The sequence below is a fragment of the Canis aureus genome, chromosome 27 (assembly GCF_053574225.1).
Source record: "Canis aureus isolate CA01 chromosome 27, VMU_Caureus_v.1.0, whole genome shotgun sequence".
NCBI classification, from domain to species: Eukaryota; Metazoa; Chordata; class Mammalia; order Carnivora; family Canidae; genus Canis; species Canis aureus.
The window spans coordinates 19312324-19335224 of record NC_135637.1 but is presented as its reverse complement, the minus strand read 5'-3'; the positions used below and the strand labels follow the sequence as shown (position 1 = coordinate 19335224).

Below are 22901 nucleotides of genomic sequence, written 5' to 3'. Positions count from 1 at the left end.
CTGATGCTTGTGAGCTGTCTGGTGGGGAGGTGAGCGAGGTCTATGAAGAAGTGGAAGGAATAACATTCCTTCCTTATCCTCATTGACTTTTCTTCTCCAGGGCCCAATTCTGTGAGTTGTTGAGGGCACTCTTGTACTTTTCAGAGGCTCCTTTCTGCTATTATACAGAAAAAAGGGTCTACCTTAGGAGGGAAATGTGTTCAGGTCTCTTGCATTTCCCTTGACTGAATTGCAGAGACCAGGACCTCTGAACAGTGAGGGCTAAGTGGGTCCTGGGTCTCCATGCTGGGGTCTTGCACATGAGGCTGGGTCAAGGGAGAGCCAACCTGGAAATGACCATGCCCAATTTCAAAGACACACCTCTCAGTCTGTTTCTTTCTGGCCATCTAGGGGAACATGCTCCCCTCTAATGAGACTGTGATTTTGTTTGGCTCCTTCTACCACCCCCACCAGGAAGGCCCAGGAAGAGATGATTTCAGAACTCAGGCAACAGAAGTTCTACCTGGAGACACAGGCTGGGAAATTGGAGGCTCAGAACCGAAAGCTGGAGGAGCAGCTGGAGAAAATAAGCCACCAAGACCACAGTGACAAGAATCGGCTGCTGGAGCTGGAGACGAGGTTGAGGGAGGTAAGCAGGAGGGGCTCTCTCCCAGGAGGATGTGCTGGGGGTTGTGGGCTCTGAAACCAGCCAGGTGTCAAGTATCTGCCAGTGTATACCCAAGAGACAGTGTGCATGGTGGTGACGAGTACAGACCCGGCCAATGTGATCTAGGTTGGGGTTCTACTTCTATTTCTTGCAAGTGCTGTCTCTTTGGGCAGCCTACCTTCTCTCTATGCTTCTGTTTCCTCATTGGACGAATGACTGTGATGATAGATCTCCCTCCTAGGGTCACATGAGGCTTAGGTACATTGGTGCATTTTTCAGATTGGGGGGCAGAGTGATTCCTCCCTTATCCTGATTTAGTGAGGGTCACATGCCTGAGTCCATGCTTGGGCTTTAACACCTGGATCCACCATGTGGCTTGTTGACAGTGGCAGCAGCGGTCTCATAGTGACAGTGGAAGAGTAAGAGACAAATCTAAATTTTAATGGGATGTGGTTGCTTTGGGGATGTAAGGAAGCTGGAAAGGGTAGCCAAGGTTTTGGGAGGAAAATACAACACATTTGGTCACAGACACGTGAGGCTGTGATGTCACATGTACTCCATGTGTATTCGTTAAATCCTGCTGTGTGCCAGGGAGTAGCCTGGTTCTGCATCCTTGATCTTGGGGGCTGTCACCTAGCAGGCAGGGTTAGGCTGGTTGAACAGAGATGTTCAGAGAATGGTTGCTGGAAGCGTGACATCCTGGTGGGGCAAGAAGACACAGTGCCTGGAGCCTTGTAGGCAGGTGCTCAGGTATTTGTGATGGAATTCTTCAAAGAGCACGTGATCTCTCTTAACAGCAAAGACTGTGAAGCAGATATAGCCTGAGGACTAAACTTTGAGGATACTCGTGGTTCTTGTCCTGGAATGTGAAAAATAAGGCCAGTCCTGCAAACAACAGAAAATGTATTATCTTGTGTTTTTCAGGGGTGGCCCAGGTGTAGACCCCTCCATTAGGATCATCTGGTGTGTCTGTTGAAATTCAGATTCCTGGGCATCTTCTTCTCTTAGCATTTTTAAATGAAACAGGATTTTGGGGGGTTAAAAAGAGGAACAGGGATTTGCATTTTTGACCATCTTCAGGTGATTCTTATACTCTCTGAACAGTGGTTCTGTATTGTCCAAAAGCTTGAGGTGGTGGTTTCAGTTTTATTATCCAGGCTATATTTTTACTGTTCAGTAAGTTTAACAACATTTCCCTGTAGTGTCAGCCTTAAGAGTGTGAGTGTAAATAACTCCGATTCTTTGAGCGTGGGAACACTGTGACTGGCTGTTTTGCCTTCCCTTCTCACAAATGTCTCTCTTAGCGTGGCACCTGCCCTGCATCTGTTGCTCATCTGGGCAGTTAAAATGCCCTGGGGAAAGAGAGTTGCTTTTTTGTCTTGAATCTGTACAGCTAGCCCGTCAAGGAAGGTAGGAGAAAGTTAGAATGCTTGTAAGAGGCTCAGGGCTGTCACACTCCCCAGGAGTTCTGGAGCTTAGCTTTAAATATAACAAGGTGGGTCCACCACTCTTTGCTGCCTACTGCTACGGACATTGGGGACAGAGGCGTCTCAGCCTCTGGTTTGATTCACCTTCGAGGCCCCTGGGCTTCCTGTGCCCTGCATGTGCAGTTGTAGGCTCTTTCCTAGCAAAGCGTGCAGAGTTGCAAAGGTGCGGGGCTCTGGGGGCCCCCTGTTGTTGCACGACATCCTGCTTGCCCACCCCCGCATGACTTGCTGTCACCTGCCTCCCCTGGTTCTGCCAAGTGGCCTCAGGGGAGCTTTTGGGCTGGCTGGCAGAGTGGCAGCCTGCTCTGACTGCTGGCTTTTTAATAAGACGAACAGCAGGTAGTTGACTCTCGAGCCGGACTTCCTGGGTTCGAAACCAGCCCTGCCACTGTTCAGCTGTGTGGCATCTGTTCGGTCACTGAGTCTGTCAGTGCCACAGCATGCTGGTGTGTGCAGTGGAGTTGATTGTGGTGCCTCCCTCTCTGGAATGTTACGAAGATGGAATGAGCTAAGAGTGCCTGGCACCTTATAAGTGAGTACTACATTTGCTGCTGTCATGTGACCACCATCCTTGCTGGCGGGAGAGCACAGCCTTGGCTTCAGCTGCTCCTGACTGGCTAAGGGCCCACAGATCTAGACCTTTCTCATCAGTCTCTGACCCATTGTCCCAGTAGACTTGAGACACCTCTGCCTGTATGTCTCCTTTACTGCTCAAGATCAACACCTCAGCATTGAACTTTTTATCTTTTTCCTTAAGCTGTCTCTTCCTCTCGCACTTCCTAGTGTTCCCTGGCATAGCAATTGCAGAGGTGTCCCTGTGCAATTCAGCTGGCTCGAAGCTCGGGCATTGTCTTCTGTCCCTTATCTCTTCCCCCACCTCAAATTAACCACCAAGTCCTGTTGTTTCTCTAGGTTTAATCTTTTATAAGTCTTTTCTTCACCCTTACAGCTTTTGGGACTTGGGTGTCACCTTTTCCAGAGACCCTTCTCTGACCCTCCTAAGCTGGATGGAACATCACCTTTGTGTCCACATAGCCTTCTATGTTGAGGTCATCACGTGTACCTGTTGACAGTACCTGTTAGTGGGCTTTCTGAGGGCAGTAGGCACCTTTTGTTTGGTTGACATCTCCAATGACTGGCACAGGGTCTGGTTGCTAGGACAACCTTGTCTGTGTTTGTTAGGCCAGTAGATAGGCCATGGTCTCCCTCATCTCCATGCCTTTGGATGTCTTGGTTCCTCCACTTTGAATTTTCTTTCCCATTTGCTGGTTTGACTCCTATAAATTCTTCAGTAAACACATGCAGAGTTGTTTTACCCTCCTTTACCCTCCATTATGTTCCCTCTGTATCCCTATGTATTCTGACCATTATACTTGACCACGTATATGGTAATGGTTGGTTTTCATTTTTCCTTCAACTCAAGGGCAGAAACTATCTTTCATCTTCATATTCCTTTTTATATGGAAGTTGCTAAGTTTTTCTTTTTTTAAAATTTTTATTTATTTATGATAGTCACACACACATAGAGAGAGAGAGAGAGAGAGGCAGAGACACAGGCAGAGGGAGAAGCAGGCTCCATGCACCGGGAGCCCGATGTGGGATTCGATCCCGGGTCTCCAGGATCGCGCCCTGGGCCAAAGGCAGGCGCCAAACTGCTGCGCCACCCCGGGATCCCAAGTTTTTCTTGAATGAATGAAACATTGAGTGGATAGAAGGATAGAGGGGCAGGGGGAGAGAAGAATGATTACTTCATTATGTGACATTGATGTGGGTTACCTAATTAGAACAAATCAGAGCAGGAGTATTTATTATTATTTTTTTTAAAGATTTATTTATTTATTTAAGAGTGAGCATGAGGAGAGGGGAAGAAGGAGAGAATCTTCAAGCAGACTCCCCATTGAACACAGAGCTGGACCAGGGGCTAGATCCCATGACCCATGAAATTATGACTTGAGCTGAAACCAAGAGTCTGTTTGACCAGCTGAGCCACCCAGGTGCTCCAGAGCAGGAATATTTAAAAATAAATAGAATTAAGTTCTGTTGTTCTATTTTTATCCTGATTGTAAAGAAGTCCTTTTATCCTGATTGTAAAGAAGTCCTTGTTACCAATATAATGTTACTTACAGCCATTTACTTTCAAACTGCTTTTCTAATAAGAGTAATTGTGTTAATTTTCATTTGCGATTCTCGTGTGGTTTTCCTTTTGAAGCTTCCCCAGGCCTTTGGATATTTGTAAGTGTGGACTGGTTTGTACAGAGATTCTCTTGCATGTTCTTGCTCCTGGTCATTTTTGAGACTCCTAAAGTCAGATCTGTTTTATAGCAGACCTGTTTTCTCCTTCTCAGTTGAGTGCTGGGAATTTGAATTCATGACCATGTTTATGATGCAGGTTGAATGGCAGGTTGCACCTTGGCTGGTTAGGGTCAGTTAATTAGACTAGTAAGTTGCATCCTCTGCAGTTAGGGTCAACTGAGCATTGGTGTGTATGTGTGTGTGTGTGTCTCTCTTTCTCTTTGCCCCTCCTAGGTCAGTCTAGAGCACGAGGAGCAGAAACTAGAGCTGAAGCGCCAGCTCACAGAGCTACAGCTCTCCCTGCAAGAGCGTGAGTCCCAGCTGACAGCCCTGCAGGCTGCCCGGGCAGCCCTGGAGAGCCAGCTTCGCCAGGCCAAGACGGAACTAGAAGAGACGACGGCAGAGGCAGAAGAAGAGATCCAGGCGCTCACGGTGGGTCTGGGCAACAGGTACCTTCAGGCTGGTCCAGGGCTCAGCCAGGAAGAGTGTGGCACTGAGATCTGCTCACTCATAAAAATCCCAAGAGAGAAAAAGCAATCCCTAGAAATACTTAATGGCCAGAGAACTGACTTACATAAGCTTCTCCTTCATGAGAATTAGTGTACTAGATCAGCTGGTTTAACATCTGACCTTTCCTGAGTCTTGAAAAAGTCTCTCCTTTATTTATATATCTTCCCTCTTTCAAAAATAATCATCAGTGTATTTAAAATTTGAGCCAGGTCCATTTACCTGAATCTTCTACTTAGTTTTCAGTGATCATTAAAAGAAATAATAACCTTATTTCAGTGATCATTAAAAGAAATAATAATCTTATATTTAGTCTTTCTACCACATTTCTATTTTTGTATTGGTTAGCTTTGTTGGTGTTACTTTTTTTTTCTTTTAAGCTGTAAATTCTGCTTCAAGTCTTATGTATGCATTTAGTATGTTCTGGATAGAAAAGATTCTTCTAAGTGAGAGATTCTTTTCTCTAAGAGGGATATGGCTTCTCTGCTCTTTCTGAGACAGTAGTTCACTCAACTGAAGAATGTTCTCAGAAAGTAGAACTTGGGGCGGGTAGGCCAGGGTGTCACTGGATTTAGATCCTCGTTCTTTCTGGAACTCTAAAAATATGACTTTTTGGATCAGTTTCCCATCGTTGATCCTTCTCATGGGGACTGACCCAGGCTAACAAATCTGACAAGAATCTTATATATAAAATGCCAACTTATCAACTTAGAGTAGAGATTACAAGCACCAAGTTGACTAGGATCCCCTGGGTGACTAATCTTCCCATTTTTTTCTCCTTCAGAGAAGTCTACTTAAAGACCTCATTTCTCTTGGAAGACTGCTCGGTGGACCGGGACTTGGCACAGAAAGCCAAATGAGTTTAATGACTAATATCAGCCAAGCAAATACATTGCTAATAGTAACACAGTGTACTTGCCAAATGGACAGGCACAGTCATGCCTGCTGGTCAGGGTACCCTCTTCATGGGCAGGGCACAATGCAGCTGATTGGGTTTCATGTTTTCTAAAATAAGGTACCTTGGTGGGTACCTTATTCACTCTGATTCATCTTGAATATGCTTCTCATTTCCACTAGGGAACATCTCTAAGTATGTCTTTGGTGTGGGGTTACTTCCACAGATGGCCACACACATTCATTGTTTATGATTTACCCATCTCAAAAATAGTATATATGTGTTTAAAAAAAAACAACTGATCTCATTCTTAGAAGTTACCTCCCATTGTTGGTTTTGGGAAGCCTATTATCTGAAACAGATTGGGAACATGATCTGTTAGTGCCAGGGTCCTTATGGACCAGTCTAGGACACAGGAGCTTCCATGACTCTGGGGATAGAGTAACTCCTATATAGATGGGGCAAGCGCATCCAAGATTTTCCAGGACTTATGCCAAGGTCAGATATTGATTGCAACCTTAATTTCTATTGTCTCAATGAGAACACTTACTGTGTGATATACCTTGGGCCCCCAATACTTGGTTTGGAAAAGAAACAGTCACGATATCTCTTTATTTATCCTCTGCCTTATATCCTTCCAAATTGCTCTGAATCCATTTTGAAACAAAACAGTACAACAAGATAAAAAAAGAAAAGGGCAAGAGAAAATAAGTCTACAAAAGAAAAATATGGAGGTAGGAATGAAATTAATATAAAAGAATGCATGTCCAGAAGGCTATGTGCTTTCTGGAATTGGGTGGATGGGGCGAGAGCCAGCCAGATAACATTTCTTAGCTGCTAAAGGACGCACCTAATTCAGCCACTATTATATTGGATGCCTTGTATATTAATATCTTCCCCACCCCCAGACCATCCAGACCATCCACACTCTGAAAGAAGGAGAAGGAGACATCAGTGATCTAATGTATACTCAATGAGTCCTTGCCATGTGCCTAGTATTGTGTCTTTAGCCATTTCTCCCCAGGAGATTGGCCTGTTATTTCCTCAAATCCTTTTACTTTGGAGTGTGAGAGAAGGACACATTTATCTCACTGCTCTGTTGGAATTGGGAGGGGTGGTGGTAGCTATGCATCTTATCCTGGCCATTCAGAAGGAGAAGGATATAAAATAGAGCATGTGTCACTGCTGTTTATCTGTGGGGAAATTAGTCTTTAAATCCTGTATTGCTGCCGGTTGGAATGTGCTGTGTCTAATGGCTGCTGGAAGCCTTCACAGCAGCAAGTCACGACTTAATTTAGTCAGATGAGATCACTGCCTCAGAGCATCTTATGAAAAAAATAAAGAAACAAACCTCCCTAAGTCTAGAAACTAGGGCTCTAGCACTCTTGCAGATGAAGATGCCTTGGAAAATAGGGCTTTTTCAAAGTGATGGCAGGAAAAAAAAACCTCACAGCTGTTTGTAGCCTATCATGCAGCAACCAAATCCTCTATCACCTTGCCTCGTCCAGTTTTGAGGCTGTGGGTTTTCCTCTCTCCTTCCTTGGATTATATCCCTGGTTTTGGACCGTATGTGGCTGTTGCCTGAGTGGCTTTGTTCTGAAGACTGTTTTCCAAGAGAAAGAGGAAATGGCCACAGGGGTGGTACCCAGACTTTGTCTCATTGCTCAGGCCCCACATAAGCAGCAGCCACATTAAATCAGCTGGATCTAAAATGATCTCCTAGGAGGTCTGTGAACTTCATAGCAGGCTGATTTATCAGTAAAAGGGAATAGTCAAATGGGCTATTACTGCTTCATTTTCAGGGGCCACCACCTCCTAACCAGGGAAGGGAGAAATTACTCTGGCCTCTGCCACTGGAGCAAATTAGATGAAGCACAGTTCATTTGACACTCTCCATTGAAGAAGCGTGGCTGGGTCCCTTGGGAAACCACTTGTTGGTCTCCATGATGTTTTCTTGCTACCCACTCCCATCAGTTGTGTTTGCATGGAGATTCACTGGCCTTCAAAAGCTAAGAATGAGTCAAGCTGGAGGCCCACAGGAGTCATACTGAAACAAAAAGCCATGCTTTTAAGGTGCTTCAATGCTTTTTGGAGAAAGAATTTTTCACCTGACTTGATATTTAAGACTCCATCCCTTTACCTAAGGAAGAGAATTTGAGTCTACATACTTTAGGCAGATATAAGTTTCACTCCGAATGGGGGCCACAGCGTAGAAGCATAGCATAGGCTCTGTATACACGAGCATGGCCCCACGACACACTCTTCATATCCCTGTCGTCACACTCTTTTACTGATTTGGTTAAATGACTAATGCTGAGTAATCAAAAGTCTAAAACTAGAGACACCAATGAAAGGAGCTCTCCCAGCATAGTGTGACCATGGGATCCCAAGGTCATCCTCTTCAATTTGTTAAAATCATGGGTCAATGCATACTTTTCATTTGTTTTACATAAATATCAATCTCTGTATTTAATAAGCAAGCCATTGGTACGATAAGCAAGATCTAAAATTGGGACCTGTGAGGTGACAGTCTTGCTTGGTGACTGTCTTCACACGGAAAAGAATGGATGTGTGGAAGCCTGAGTGTTCTAGAACCCTGACCATAGATTCCAGAAGATGGTCAGACGTCTAAACACTGGGTTCCTTTCTCTAGTTATGCAGATACTTCTCTCTCATCAAGACTGCATTATAAGTCTCTTTTCTTTCTTCCTCTTATAACTGGCTTTAAAACTAATGAAGACATGAGTAATCCCCAAAAAGAGTGCTGCTTCAGGTTGCAGCCTGTGCATTCTCCCTGATTGGCACCTAACCCTTAGGTCAGGGGTTCTCAAAGTGGGATTGGTGGATTCCTAGGGGGTTCCCCAAATTCAAATTATTTTCATAATAATGCTAAGATGTCATTTGGCATTTTTAATTGTGTGAACATTTGCACTGATGGTGCAAGAGCAATGTTTTAAAAGAAAGAATAAATATTTGGGGAAAAAATCCCTCCATTTTCCTTTCTTAAGTGGTAAAGATAGATAAATATAATCCACATGAACAAAAGCTCGTAAAAGCTCGTAAAGTCCTTTGAAGAGTGTAAATATTTATTCCTGTAGCACCTGACACCTAATTAACACTCAGGTATTTCATTGAGAGAATCTAAAGACTGTCTTATGCATTTTACTATCTTTATACACACTATTATGTGACCTTTTGCTTTTTTGTGCATTTATTTCACAACTTATTTGAAAGAAACATAAAGCATATTTCTTAATGCAGATAAAAAAAAACATATTTCTTGACGTTTTCTTGCGGAGATCAGTTGAGTAATTGTTAAATGCTTATAGATGCTCCAGCCATCGTAACAGGATTAGTTCTACATTTTGTGTGTATAATTCACAGTCAGTAATAAAAGCCATAATGATGGCACTTCATTGCATTTTACCTTCAAAGAGGATTGCCATCTGACTTCAGTGATAATGCCATTGTCCTACTTTGGATAAGTGTTATTCATGCCCCATTAAATCAGTAAATCTCTTGTATTATTGCTGGGCATAAAAGCAGATTGATCTTGGGGAAAAATAATGTCCTGATAGATTAGTCCATAAAAAATATGAGCTAATTATGTGGGGAGTTGATTCTCAATAAATTTTTGTTTATGAATCTCTTTTATGCAACTTTTTAAAAAAACCTTTTCCCCAGTGCTTTTCATTCTTTTGTGTGGATTTATATTTCTGGTTGTCACTTTCCTTCTGCCTGACTGAAGGACTTTCTTTACCATTTCTTAGACTGTAAGTGACAAATTCCTTCAGCTTTTTTATACTTGAAAAAGTCTTTTATTTCCCCTTCATTTTTGAAGGATATTTGTGCTGGGTATAGAATTTAAGTTGCCAGATTTTTTTTTTTTTAAATTCAGTTCTTTAAAGATACTACTCTACTGTCTTCTACCTTGCTTCACCTCTGCTCCCCTTTTTTCACCTACCCCCTGGTGAGGAATTGGTCTTCCCTTTGTTTCTCTATATGTAACTTGTCTTTTTTTCTCTGACTGGCTTTAAGCTTTTTCTCTTTATTACTGGTTTGAAGCAGTTTGATAATTATGTGATAGCATAATTAGTGTTTCTTGTGCTTGGGGTTCTTTGAACTTTTTGCATCTGTGGGTTTATGGTTTTCATCACCTTTGGAAAATCTGTGGCCATATTTCTTCAAATGTTTTTATTTCTGTCTGACCCCTGCCCTCTTCTAGGGTCTCCAATTACATGTATATTAGGCTGTTCAAAGTTGTCTGACAGCACATTGATACTCCATTCATTTTTTAAAAAAGTTTTTCTTTGTGTATTTCATTTTGGGTAATTTCTATTGCTGTATATTCAAGCTCATTTTTTTCCTGCAGTGTCTATCTGCTGTTATAAATTTATAATATTTATGGCAAGATAGGTGTACTAAGGAATATATCACAGCTCTAAAATCTTTGACTTAACTGTCTTATAGACATGATGGAGACTATTTTTGTTTTTTGTTTTTCTTTAAGAGGACCACTTTTATTTCTACCTCAAATTAGATTCTTCTCTGGGCTTTCATAGCTAAGCTGTGGTGCTACAGTCTACCCTGTCCCTCAAGTAAAGGTCTGTGAGGACATCCTTTTCCTTTCCTTTCCCAATGTCTATCAGCAAGTCTTACTACCTGTACTTCCAAAGGAGATCTCACTTCAGTCCACTTCTTTCAGTCTTTTGCCACCATCCTCCTCCAAGCCACCATCTTCTCCTCATTGAAGGACAGCAACAACCTCCTCAGTAGTTTCCCTACTCCTTTCAACCTTCATCCTATTTTTATCTGCTCTTCCTCACAACATCCACAAAATGACAGTCGAGTCATTTCACTCTACTTCTTAAAATCTCCATTGGCTTCCAGTTAATGTATTTTGAATGAAACTCAAACTCCATTCTGGCCCTTTAAGATTTTTGATCCCTGCCTGCCTCTCTACCATAATCTTGGGCCACTTTTTCCTTTAGCCAAAAATTATTTGACTACTACCCAGCAAAAATACATTTACCTTACAATCGTGTGCACACACACACCTCTTCATTGATTCTAAGGTATTTCAAATCAGGAGGCATCTTATAGTTGGTATATGACTCTTTAGTCATGTGGACATATAAACATGTGGACATGTCATAGTTTAGTCAATAGCACCCTGTTTTCCCTAATGTCACATAAAATGGCAATGTCTTGATAGCATCCTAAATTTGATGAATTATGGTATTTGAAATAGAAGATAGTGACAGTGCCTCACTATCCACAGTACATCCCATTGTTTTCTGTTCCATTCTGTTTATTCCATTTCATGGAATAAACCAAAACAAAACAAAAAACAGAAAAGAAGTCCACTTGTCACGCTTGCTCTTGGGTCACAACTTGAAGTTTAAATAGCCACTCAGGCCTTTTTTTGTTTATCAAATGTATCAAACCCTTTCTTGCTTCAAGACTTTTGCCCTCTGCCTTTTCCTGTTCTTTGCATGGCTGGTTCCTTATCATCTTACAGGTGTCAATGTAAGTCACCTCCTCAGAGAAGCCCTCGGTTACCCCATCTAAGTAAGTTCCTTTCTATCCCCCTTATCCTTTTTTCCTGCACCTCGTTTGTTTCTTTCATAGCATTTGTCACTGTTGGTAATCATGCACTCATCAACTTTTTAGACTCCCTCACTGAATGGTGGTAACTCCACATATGCCATATTGCGCCACAGTGTATGGTGTATTGCGTGTGTTCAGAAAGTCCTTGAGTGCCAGCTAAACAAATGCTGCTGTTTCAGAGTAATTCTACCTTGGAGAAAGGCTTTCTGCTTATTTCAAGGTCAATGTGGGGTTTCTGAATCTCAGCAGCTTTTGATTAACGACAAAAAAAAGTCTCTAGTTTGTCTTGGCTGTTGTCCTTTGTGTGTGTGTGTGTGTGTGTGTGTGTGTGTATGTGTATGTATCTGCCTGCATGTGTGTGTCTCTCAGGGAGTAGACGAGGGGTCAACTGGAAGGAAGAGGCAAAGGTTAAGAAGGGGAGTAAACAAAGTAACGAGAGTAAAAACTTCCTCCTTTAATTTTCTTTTCTTCCAAAGCCCCCCTGGGCATTAATACAAATGTTAAGTGTCTGTACATGCATGTGTGGTCTAAGTAGTCAAGTGTTATTAACACAGTATCATGTATTTCTGTAACTTTAATTTCTGATGTTGGACATGACTTAATAGTTCTTTGAAAACCAGATATTTGAGAGGCTTCAGCAGCATTCTTGGCTTTCTAGGTCAATTGCTCTTTTCTTTATTTGACCCATAGCATGTAGAGTTGTATCCTACACTATGAAAAATTTACAATCGACTTCTTACTTTTTAGGCACATAGAGATGAAATCCAGCGCAAATTTGATGCCCTTCGTAACAGCTGTACTGTGAGTATTAAACCTAAAGCTGCTTAAAATAACATGAGACTAAAAACTGAGAGGGAAGAGAGAGCATCTCTTATAATATCAACTGACTGATTTGTTATTATAAACTTTCATCTTGAAGCAGTAATCAGTGGCCAAACTGACATGGAGTTTCTGAGCCCCAGATAACTCCAGTTTCTTAGGTTCTCATCAGTTTTAAAAATTCTAAACCATTCTTTATGTTTGAGGTAGGATAGTTGGAGTGGGGGAAATAATTCTCACTGCATAGGCTTCAGTAGCTGCAACACAAGTGCCAGGGCAGCTCCCACCCCAATGTAAAGATTCCAAGGCTAGTGCCAACCAGATGTTAGTCCCAGTCAGGTGCTGTGCAGAGGAAAGTCCAGCAAGTTCTGTGGACCTAGAAATTTTAACTTACTACTGGGAAGAATAAAACTCTGTGGCTCTTTGGGAGATGTCATTTATATGGAGAGAAGTAAATGGTGAGCAGAGAAGCATTATGCATGGGCTATGTAACAGGGTAGGGTCAGCAGAAGCTCATTCTGTTTCCTATTGGAGCAAAGGATTGAAATAGGCTCCTTCAGGAGATAGGATGTTGTCCTTATTTGTGGGTCTACCTCCTTTCTTTGGTACTTTCATCACTTTATTACCTTCTTGATCTTCAGTGAACTTGTCTCCATTTGTATTATTTGCATCTGTGAATTTCTGGAAACAACCACACTGTACTCCCCACATACATATTTTATTGTCTTATAATGAACTCTTTCTTTACTCTTTACCTACTATAAATGGGATGTTGTCTTAAGAGTGTGTGCCTCCCCCCCCCCATTTTAGGTATAAAACACACTGTAAAATGCATACAGTGCACTAATCTTATGGGTACAGTCCAATGAAATTTTTACACCATATAGACAATGGTGTAGCCACAACATAGTTCAAGATCCAGAACATTTTTTTTTTAGCCTCCAACAGGCTCTCTCATGTCCCCTTCTTTTCATCATCCTTTGCCCAAAGGGTGGCCACAGTTCTAATACCAGAAATCAGTTTGGCCTGTTCTTGAACTTCAGACAAATGGAATCACAGAGGATGTGCTCTCTTGAGCTTAGCTTTTTTTTTTTTTTTTTTTTTAACTTAAATTGTCCATGGGGTTCATCTGTGTGGTTGAAAACATCAAGAATGTGTTCCTTTTCATTAATTATGGTGTAGCGTTGCCAGTGGACATGTAGAACTGGAGTTCATTTATCTATTCTCCTGCTGATGGAATTTGAATTGCTGCCATTAGGAACACAGCTGTCAGGAAGCACTGTTGCACAAGTCCTTTGGTGGCTCTAAGCACCTGTTTCTGAAGAGCATATACCCAACAGTGGAGTAGCTAGGAGGTCACGAAATATGCCTCTGTTTGATTCTAGTGGGTACCTGGCAGATAGATTTTGGTATTTCCCATTGCTGATGGCTGCATCAGGGGTAGGCCTGCCTCACAAATATCTCCTTATTTCTTCGTTCTGCCTCTATTCCTTGAGGAGTTGATGCATTCTGTTCCTATATTCTTGTGCCCCTACTTTTTAAGTTTCTTACTGTCTCAGTTTCTTATTTTACGCACGAGTTATTTGCTTATGTTACATGCATGCTCATAAGTGATCACTGAATAAAACATAGATCATTTTATGATGGTGATTTTTTTATATTACTATTTTTTCCTAAAATAAACTTGGATATGTTTTAAGTGTGTACATCGTTAATCCTTCATCTGGAGTTTTCTCTTTTTTTAGTCTTTTGGCATAACAGGTTTTTTTTTTTTTAATTGAAGTATAGTTGACACACAATATTACATTAGTTTTTGGTCTATAGCATAGTGATTCAACAACTCTATATATTATGCGAGGCTCACCACAAGTATAGTTACCATCTGTCACCATACAATGCTATTATAATATCATTGACTATATTCCCTATGCTGTGCTTTTCATCCCTGTGACTTATTCATCTCAGAACTGGAAGTCTGTATCTCCCACTCTCTTTCCTCTACTTTACCCAGCCTTCTTCCACCCCTCTCCCTTCTGGCAACCATCAGGTCTCTATATTCATGGGTCTGCTGTGTGTGTGTGTGTGTGTGTGTGTGTGTGTGTATATATATATATGTATATTAGATTTTATTTATTTATCCATGAGAGACAGAGAGAGTGAGGCAGAGACACAGGCAGAGGCAGGCAGAGGGAGAAGCAGGCTCCATACAGGGAGCCTGATGTGGGACTTGATCCTGGGTCTCCAGGATCAGGTCCTGGACTGAAGGTGACGCTAAACCGCTGAGCCACCTGGGCTGCCCTGTTTTGTTTTTTAGATTCCACATCTAAGTGAAATCATATGGTGCTTGTCTATCTCTATCTGACTTATTTCACTTAGCCTAATATCTTCTAGGTCCATCCATGTTGTCGCAAATGGCACAATCTCCTCCTTTGTACACGGCTGAATAATATTCCATTGAGAATATATGTGTGTATGTGTGTGTGTGTGCGTGCACGCATGCATGATATATTCCTAAGAACTTTAAAAAAAAACTTTTTTATCGCTTTATTGAAGTACGTTTGGAGTATGGTAACTTCAAGAGTTTTGAAAGTGTACACAGCTGTGAAGCCAGCAAGACAATCAAGTTAACGAATGAGTGTATCTGTTACTCTCAAATGTTTCCATGTGCCCCTTTGTAATCCTCCCTCACCCAGATTTTAAAAATTAGAGGATTGTTTTGTTTTTTTAAAATAGATTTTATTTATTTATTTGAGAGAGTGAGCAAGAGAGAGCAGAGCATGTGCAGGGGGAGGGGCAGAGGGAGAGGGAGAAGCAGACTCCCTTCTGAGCAGGGAGCCGAATGTGGAGCTCCATCTCAGGACCCTGGGATCACGACCTGAGCTGACCTGAGCTGAAGGAGACACTTAACTGAGCCACCCAGGCACCCCAAGGAATTTTTTTTTAATAGATATTAAAGTAAAGTAAATTTTATATTCTCTTGATCCCTCACATTTGCTTTTTTTCTGGAGCAGTGACTTCTAATCCTAGCTTTTTACTTCTGGTATCTGTGGAGAAGCCTTGGGAAGTCTCCCAATGGGAGGGGGAACCTGAAAGAGTGACACCCCCCCACACACACTTCATCTATAACAGCTGGGTTGCTAGTGTCCAACCATGTGTTCTGGAATCAGACTGGGTTCTGATTCGAAAGTAGCCTCTGTAACCTGTGTTATGTTAAACTCTCAAGCCTCAACAGTTTACCCGTAAAGTGGCACTGACATTGTATATTCCCCATTCCAGTATATTGTCAATTATAAGATGCATAATTCATTTAATAGCTGCTCTTTGGGGGCTTGGTGAGGGCAGAGAGACAGCTGCTTAGTTGTAATACACATTCACATTTCGGAAACAGTAAAACTTAAGAAACACTAAGTCACAGAATCAGAAATTTGGTGCTAATGCCTACATCATGGGTGTCCTGCAAGAAGTAGATGATACATCCAAGTCATTATACAGGGCCTGGTCCATAGAAAGTGCTAAACAGTATTGGCTACTATTCATAGTATATTGGCTTTATGAGATCATCTTTTGTTTAGAAAATGGTCTGCCCCTTTAAAAAGTTTGAAAATCACTGCTTGTAGCACATTTGGCAGCAATAGATCTCCGTTACACTTTTTCAAGTTCAAAGGCTGCTTTAAAGACACTTCAGAAGGACATGATGGATGCTTCTCTCTTACTGGTGCTGAGATTGTCTCTGCAAGGAAATGTCATCTTTATTACTGGTGGGAACTCCTGTAATAACTCAGCTGATAGGAGCTCCCAGTTAGCAGCTTTTCAAAAGCTTATGAACAGTAAGATTTTCCAGCTCAGACCATTTCTATATTTTGATGAGATTTAAAAAAAGTATTTGATCCAATCTGGCACTTAAAACTCTACCTAAGTCTGTTTTGGAGGGGAGTTGGTGGGCAAACATATGACACAGTTTTAATTATGAATCAATCTGTCAGCTATAAGATTAAAAATAAATAATATGCAAATAACTACCTTCAAGAAGGAACCAGACATTCCAGTAGGACTTCAGCCTTCAAAACGGAACCAGACATTCCAGTAGGACTTTAGCCCTGTGTCTTTTTAGCCTGATGCTCATTATCTGACTGGTTTCTTCACCCTCAGCATGCTATTGAACATTTACCTAGTAGCATTCTCTCTTCTGGTCTTCTCATTAAGTATGAGAGGTAAACAGTTCTTGCTCAGAACTATGAGGTTTGCTTGAAAGGCAACAGATAACTCCAAATAGAGACCTCTCTCTTGCTCTCTCTCTTTTTCTTCTTGGACACTGAGTGTAGATCACTTTTTATATCCTTATTTTCTCTTAGAACTGCATCATGATCTCTTATCTGCAAAAACAGCATTATAAGAAGACTCTTGGCCCTGTGTCAGGAATCTGTCTCTCTCCTCTTCTCACTGCTAAGATGGAGTCAGCCTTTCAGTTTCTCTTTTTTAACTTATATCCTCAGGGTTGAAAGGTTAACAGACTTATAATATAGTAAACAGATCATTTGCTCTTGATATAGAGAGAATACACTCATGGACTCATGGAAGAACTAAGAATTCTCCTTGCACATTACCTGGTTCAAAATCACAGATTGCCTATCAAAATACTTAAAAAAAAATTTTTTTTTTTTTTAAACCTTGGAGACCACTGATTTTCTGCCTATGTCCCAAGTCAGTTCAGTATCTGTAAACTCAATAATGTGTATGTGGATGTGTCTAATACTAACCACCACAACTCCAGCCCCTTAAAATAGAGTCACAAGTTAAATATATGTTATGACTTGGGCAGAAAGAATGTATAAAAGGTCTGAATGAGTTAAAATGCTCTAATGAGTGTTTGGGTGCTTCACACAAACACATAAACCTCCTCTTGACAATTGGGCAAAATAGGATAAAATATAGAACTAACAATCATAAACTGTAAGTAGAAATCAGAGATGTGAGACCCCTTGAAAATTGGATGAGAATAGGGAAATAGAAGAATGCTTCCCACTCCAGTGGGCCCATCTCAACTGAAATGAGAGTCATAAACTTGGCACTTCATTGAGCTTTTCAAATATTTCTTCCTTAGCATTTTATCATCTATTTTGAAAGGAGAAGAGTTAGCAGAAATGGGTTAATAATAAATTGCAGTTTAAAAAAAATAAATTGCAGTTTTCCCACAAATCGGAGAAAGGGAGTGGGAGCCCAAGGACTTAGGTACATCTTCAAGTGGTGAGCAAATTATTTTGGCAACGTGTATATTCTTATGTGAGCAGATTTTCTGTAGTCTCTTTGCTCTGCAAGAGGCATCATTATAATCTTTAAAATGAAGCATTGTCTTGGTCAATAATTTTTTTCCTTGTATTTCACAGGCTACATGAAGGTAGAGAAGTATGCAAGAAAATTCAAAACAAAAAAAAAATAGAAACAGAGGAAGTAGTAAATATATTATTAACCTCTGTATCACGGATGGTGAGCCCAACCCTGCAAAGTTCAAGATGGCTTTATTTGGGGTTACAGACTCCATTTGAGAGTATAGTTACCAGGCTGGCTTGCCTCTGTTTTTTTTGGAGGAGGAGTGGTGCAGAGAAATTGGAAGGAAGCATCATAGTTAAATGGAGGCATTTACAGTCTAGGATGAGAGCCATCTTAAGGAATGGGTTTACTACATAGAAGACAGAGACCAGTTGAACTACTGGGCATTGTTTTTTCATTGTTTCTGGTTTTAGGAGATTTAACCATGTCACCAGAAGGGTGATCCAGGGATCCTTTTGAGGTGTAACTGCCCAGTAGAACAACAAATTTGCAGGGTTTTTTTTTTTTTTTTTCCCATTTCCCCACTTTTCCCTGATAAAGAAGAGATCTGGCTAAGGACCTAACCACACTACCTTTATTCTCCATCTTATAGCTGACAGTGCACCCCAAACCAATATGTTAGGAATTAACAGGGTTTTTGACATTAAAATACAAATTACTAGACCACTTAATACATTAAAAGCTTATCAGCTCAGTTAACAAAACAAAGAGCTCTGTTTTCTGAGCCACACTGAACAAATGTGCTAAATTGATGTTCTTTAATTCTGTGTGCCTGGGAAGATTTTTTTAAATTGATAATCAAAGGGCGCTAAAATAGGGAATTAGTCATGGAAACAGTGGCAACATTTCATAAACTAAGTCTACTCTAGGTTTGGAAGTTGGAATCAATTAATAAACCGTAGGCTTCAAGGCATTTCCTTTTAATATACTTCTTTTTGTTACATAAAATTTAATATACTGCCTGTGTGCCTCATTCCAACTATTATTAGAAAATTTCCCTTAAACTTCGAAAGTATTATATACAAAAGCTCTCTGCAAGTGCTGATACTGAACCTCAGCAAAGAGAATAGGGAAGCTAAATGCACTGAAATCGAAGTCATTCTGCCACTGAGCAGGGAAATAAGGGAAATAATGTAGCAAAGCCAGATTAAATCTCTCTCAATAAAATGACAATTTCATATACATGCCCTTTCATTTTTTGAGAGCTAATGGTATAATAAAAACCATTAAAGTGATGCCACAGTACAGTATTTTCAGGGTTATTCTAAGCTTCCTTTAAATTTTTTTCTTTTGTTGCATGAAATTAAATTTATTGCTGAGATGTTAAAATAACTCTTAGTGTCCTTCGCAGTCAGTCCTTCTTGATAAGAACTTTATTTCGCTTTCTAAGACTATCTCTGCTTCTGATGTCCTGTGAATGGTGCCATGGGCTTAGTAGCTTCATTAGCTGATTGTGACACTGGTCTGTTAGATGCCTTTCCTCGGCTTGCATTTTCCACATCATATAATTGTCCGTTAACTTGATCTCATTTAAAGTGGCCCCTTCCACATGACATCACTTTTGATTGATTTGCTTTTGCCATATCTTCTAGATGGACCCCAAGTTAGAAAAAATCAGAGACTTTTCTTTTTCCATCATAGTATGTGTGTGTTAGTGCTAAGTGGACAGGCATGGGAGCTTGGCTTTGGATGCCAGGGTTGGATAAGCAAAAGTGAGTGGCACATCGATTGCCAGTGTCACATAGGTTCTAAAATCAATGGCTCTAGAAGCAGTGTCTTATTTCAAAATGACTTGCTTGATATAGAGCGAGGTCCCTTTCCTCTTTTAGGTAATCACAGACCTGGAGGAGCAGCTAAACCAGCTGACTGAGGACAACGCTGAGCTCAACAACCAAAATTTCTATTTGTCCAAACAACTCGACGAGGCTTCCGGTGCCAACGATGAGATAGTACAGCTACGGAGTGAAGTGGACCATCTCCGCCGTGAGATTACGGAGAGGGAGATGCAGCTCACCAGCCAGAAGCAAGTAAGGATAGTAAACAGTGTCAGAGATCCCTGGTACACTTTGATTCCTTTAGATTTTAGAGCAAGTGCCTGGTATACCTCTCCTAAGGGATCCATTAAATGGGCTCTGTTTCATTACCATGTCTATGTTTTGAGGGCTTGGGGGTTTGGAAAAGTAACTTTTCAAAGTGTGTTCTCTTAATTTTGATTTTAAAAAGTGTGAAAGTAAAATAGAATGGTCTGGAAGTCTAGTGTGAGCCATTTTTAAGTGTAGTCTCTTCCCCCTGCCTTGCTTTGGGTTCTGCCTTTAAGATGGTGGCAGAAATTGCCCTTTATCCATTTTTGTCTGGTTCCCTGGGTCTGTAGAAGAAGAAGATATACCATATTTCAGATTGTAGTTAGAAACTTGTGCTTTTCTGACACTGATCCAACAAAAGTAACATCTAGGAAATCCTCATTTGATACAAGGCACAACTCAGTGGTACTGATTTGCAGACGATGGAGGCGCTGAAGACTACTTGCACGATGCTGGAAGAACAGGTCATGGACCTGGAGGCCCTGAATGATGAGCTGCTGGAAAAAGAGCGGCAGTGGGAGGCATGGAGGAGTGTCCTTGGTGACGAGAAGTCCCAATTTGAGTGTCGGGTTCGAGAGTTACAGAGAATGCTGGACACTGAGAAGCAGAGCAGGTGGGACTTTCTGTTTGTAGAAAGCCAGTGATAGGTGTCTTCACCAGGGTCACCTGAGCATTATGAACGGAGTGACCAATGGTCCCAGCTTGCCCAGGGCTGAGAGGAATCTCTAGAATACAATACATTTGGTGCTAAGACTGGGAGACTTTTGGGCAAACTAGAATGGGTTGGTCATCCTAGTATACTTCCTACCTCTAGGGGGTGCCGTTCACACTGAAGACATGGTAGATGCAAAGATTGATTATGACAGTTCTACCGCTCTTGTGGGCAAGTGTTTTTTTCTAACAAAATGGGTATATTATGACAGTTTACCAACAGATAGAGATAACTGGTCTTGAAGAATGGGTCCTGTTTTTGAGTGTGCCCAAAGGTACCTTGCATGCCAGAGTTAGCCCATGGCTTCATGTGTGTACAGCTGAGTTATATCCATCCTTTGTCACCTCACTTATACCACCTTCCTCTGAAATTGACCTTCCTGGGATACTCAGAACTCCTTCAGTGAGATAAACTGTACATAGAAATGTGTCTCATTTAGTTGGACACTGTCAGACTCATTTTGGTATGTTCCCACATTTACTTGACCACAGTAGACTCAACCATATGTGTTGGGTGTTTAATGTGTGCTAAGTCAGTTAAATGAGAAAAGATTGGAGGCAAAAGATGAGAATCCTTAAATTTCAAAAGACACTGGTAGAAATACTCATTTTTTGGATATCCTCCCACTCAGGGTATTTGCTGATGTGAGGGGCTGCTGGTTTAAGACCTCCTGTTCTACTTTCTCCTGAGTCCTCATGGTATATTCTGGTTGCTTTCACACAATCCCCTTCCCTTCTGCCCTTGAGTACAGCTCCTATCTGAGCTGTTTCTAGAATCCCTCAGAGACCAATTTGAGGGTCGGAAGCTAGCTTCAGCATCAAGAAACACACAACTACACATGGAAGGTATAATTATGGGCTGTGCTTAGGAAGACATTTCATGTATACTTTCAGGGACAGTTGTGAAAGATCTTGGCTTTTCCTTTCTTACCCACCAACCCCCTATTTTGGTGTTACGTGGGATACCAAGATGAGTAAAATATAATTCTTAATTCTTGTGCTCAAGAGGCAAGTCACATGGAGATGATGAATTATGCATTCGGGTATTTACCACCTTAAATAGTGAGTGGGGTGTGCCAGGAGAGGAGTATATGTATGCTTTGGATACAGAGCAAGGAGAGCTTCCTTGTAAAAGGAGAAATTGACCAAGTTTTTATGGAGGGCATGGCCTTTTGAGTTTATCCTTGAAGGCCGAGTAAGATAGGGGGAGGAGAGCAGCAGCCAGTAGAGGAGACTATAAGCCCAGGTATGGAAGTAGCAAAAGACCTAAATGGGGAAGGACAGCAATTTTTCTATCTTGCTTCTAGTTTTTTCTATTCTCTAACCTTATTTATAGATAAATTCATCAGATTCGGGTTTCAGTTTCCAAATGAGCATCCCCAGCACTTAACTTACTGCATATACTTTAAGGAGAGGAAATGTTTGTTTGATTGGAGCCTCTTGTGGTCCTCTACACCTGTGGTCCTTCAAGGGGACCCATTTCCATTTCCAGTCCCATGGGAGGCAGTGACAGTCTTGCTATATCCTATTCAATCTAGTTGCTTTTGGAAAATTGCCTTTTCCCCTTCAGCCTTTCCAAGTGAGTACTCACAGGAACATTACCTATTAAGAGTATTTTTACCCATGGTCTAAAGTGGGTCAAATCTTTGCTCTGTAAGCAATCAGAAAGCAAGACATAATTTGAAAGTAGGAATCCAGGTTGGGCATCTCTCCACCCTGTAGCCTGTTTGGTTGCTTATGGGAGTTAGAGATGGGCCCACTTACTTTTCCTAGATTGGTGATGGTGGGGCTTTTGAAATGGGCCTGTGCTTTTCCCACAGAGCGAGGGCCGACCAGCGGATCACAGAATCACGCCAGGTGGTAGAGCTGGCGGTGAAGGAGCACAAGGCTGAGATTCTTGCTCTGCAGCAGGCCCTCAAAGAACAGAAGCTGAAAGCTGAGAGCCTCTCTGATAAGGTCAGTGCCCATTCCTTCTGCCTTTTAGGAGAACATCTTTATCTTCTTTTAGAAGGCATGCTCAACCCAAATTCAGGTGCAATCCATGGTCAGCATATTTCATGAACATGTATTTACTCAGTCCTGTAAAGCCATAGCATTAGGCTCTGCAATGGGACACCCTTGGTTGGCGATAGTGTGGGAGTTGTGGTAGGGACTGGTGTGTCACCGTCTGCTGGTAACTTCTTAATATCTGCCTGTCCGGGGCTCTGAGGTCTGGATTTTGGTCTCAGCACACAGCTCTCTGGTTTTCTGGCACCTGATTTCTAGACTTAATTTCTGGATTGGTTGCTAGATTTAATGTCTAGCATTCTTGGGATGTATTCAGTGGCAAGGACTAATGCTCCTTCCATTGCTGCACTCATAGGCAGCTCAGCCTCTCTCCAAGGCCAAGGGCACAAGAGAGTCTGATGGCCACTTGAGTCCTCAATATTTTATTTACATTGGAAATATACATGTCCTGTCCTGTGGCATGCCATGTTATGTTTGCAGAATGATGTACCCGTGTTCTGGAGATTTATCTAAGTCTG

The 22901-nt window shown here is 41.5% G+C and overlaps 1 protein-coding gene across 13 annotated transcripts in view; it reads left to right on the top strand.

The window, feature by feature from the left end:
* The window catches only part of CIT (citron rho-interacting serine/threonine kinase), a 165861-nt gene that overhangs the window by 105340 nt on the left and 37620 nt on the right, over positions 1-22901 (top strand). For 7 of the 13 annotated variants that reach the window (XM_077875863.1, XM_077875868.1, XM_077875865.1 and 4 more), the window contains 6 exons: positions 454-628; positions 4660-4857; positions 12185-12238; positions 19414-19611; positions 20058-20278; positions 22197-22332. In XM_077875863.1, the coding sequence (XP_077731989.1) occupies positions 454-628; positions 4660-4857; positions 12185-12238; positions 19414-19611; positions 20058-20278; positions 22197-22332 (982 nt within the window). The remainder of the gene's footprint in view (positions 1-453; positions 629-4659; positions 4858-12184; positions 12239-19413; positions 19612-20057; positions 20279-22196; positions 22333-22901) is intronic. The other 6 variants (XM_077875869.1, XM_077875866.1, XM_077875864.1 and 3 more) reach the window with 2 other exon arrangements.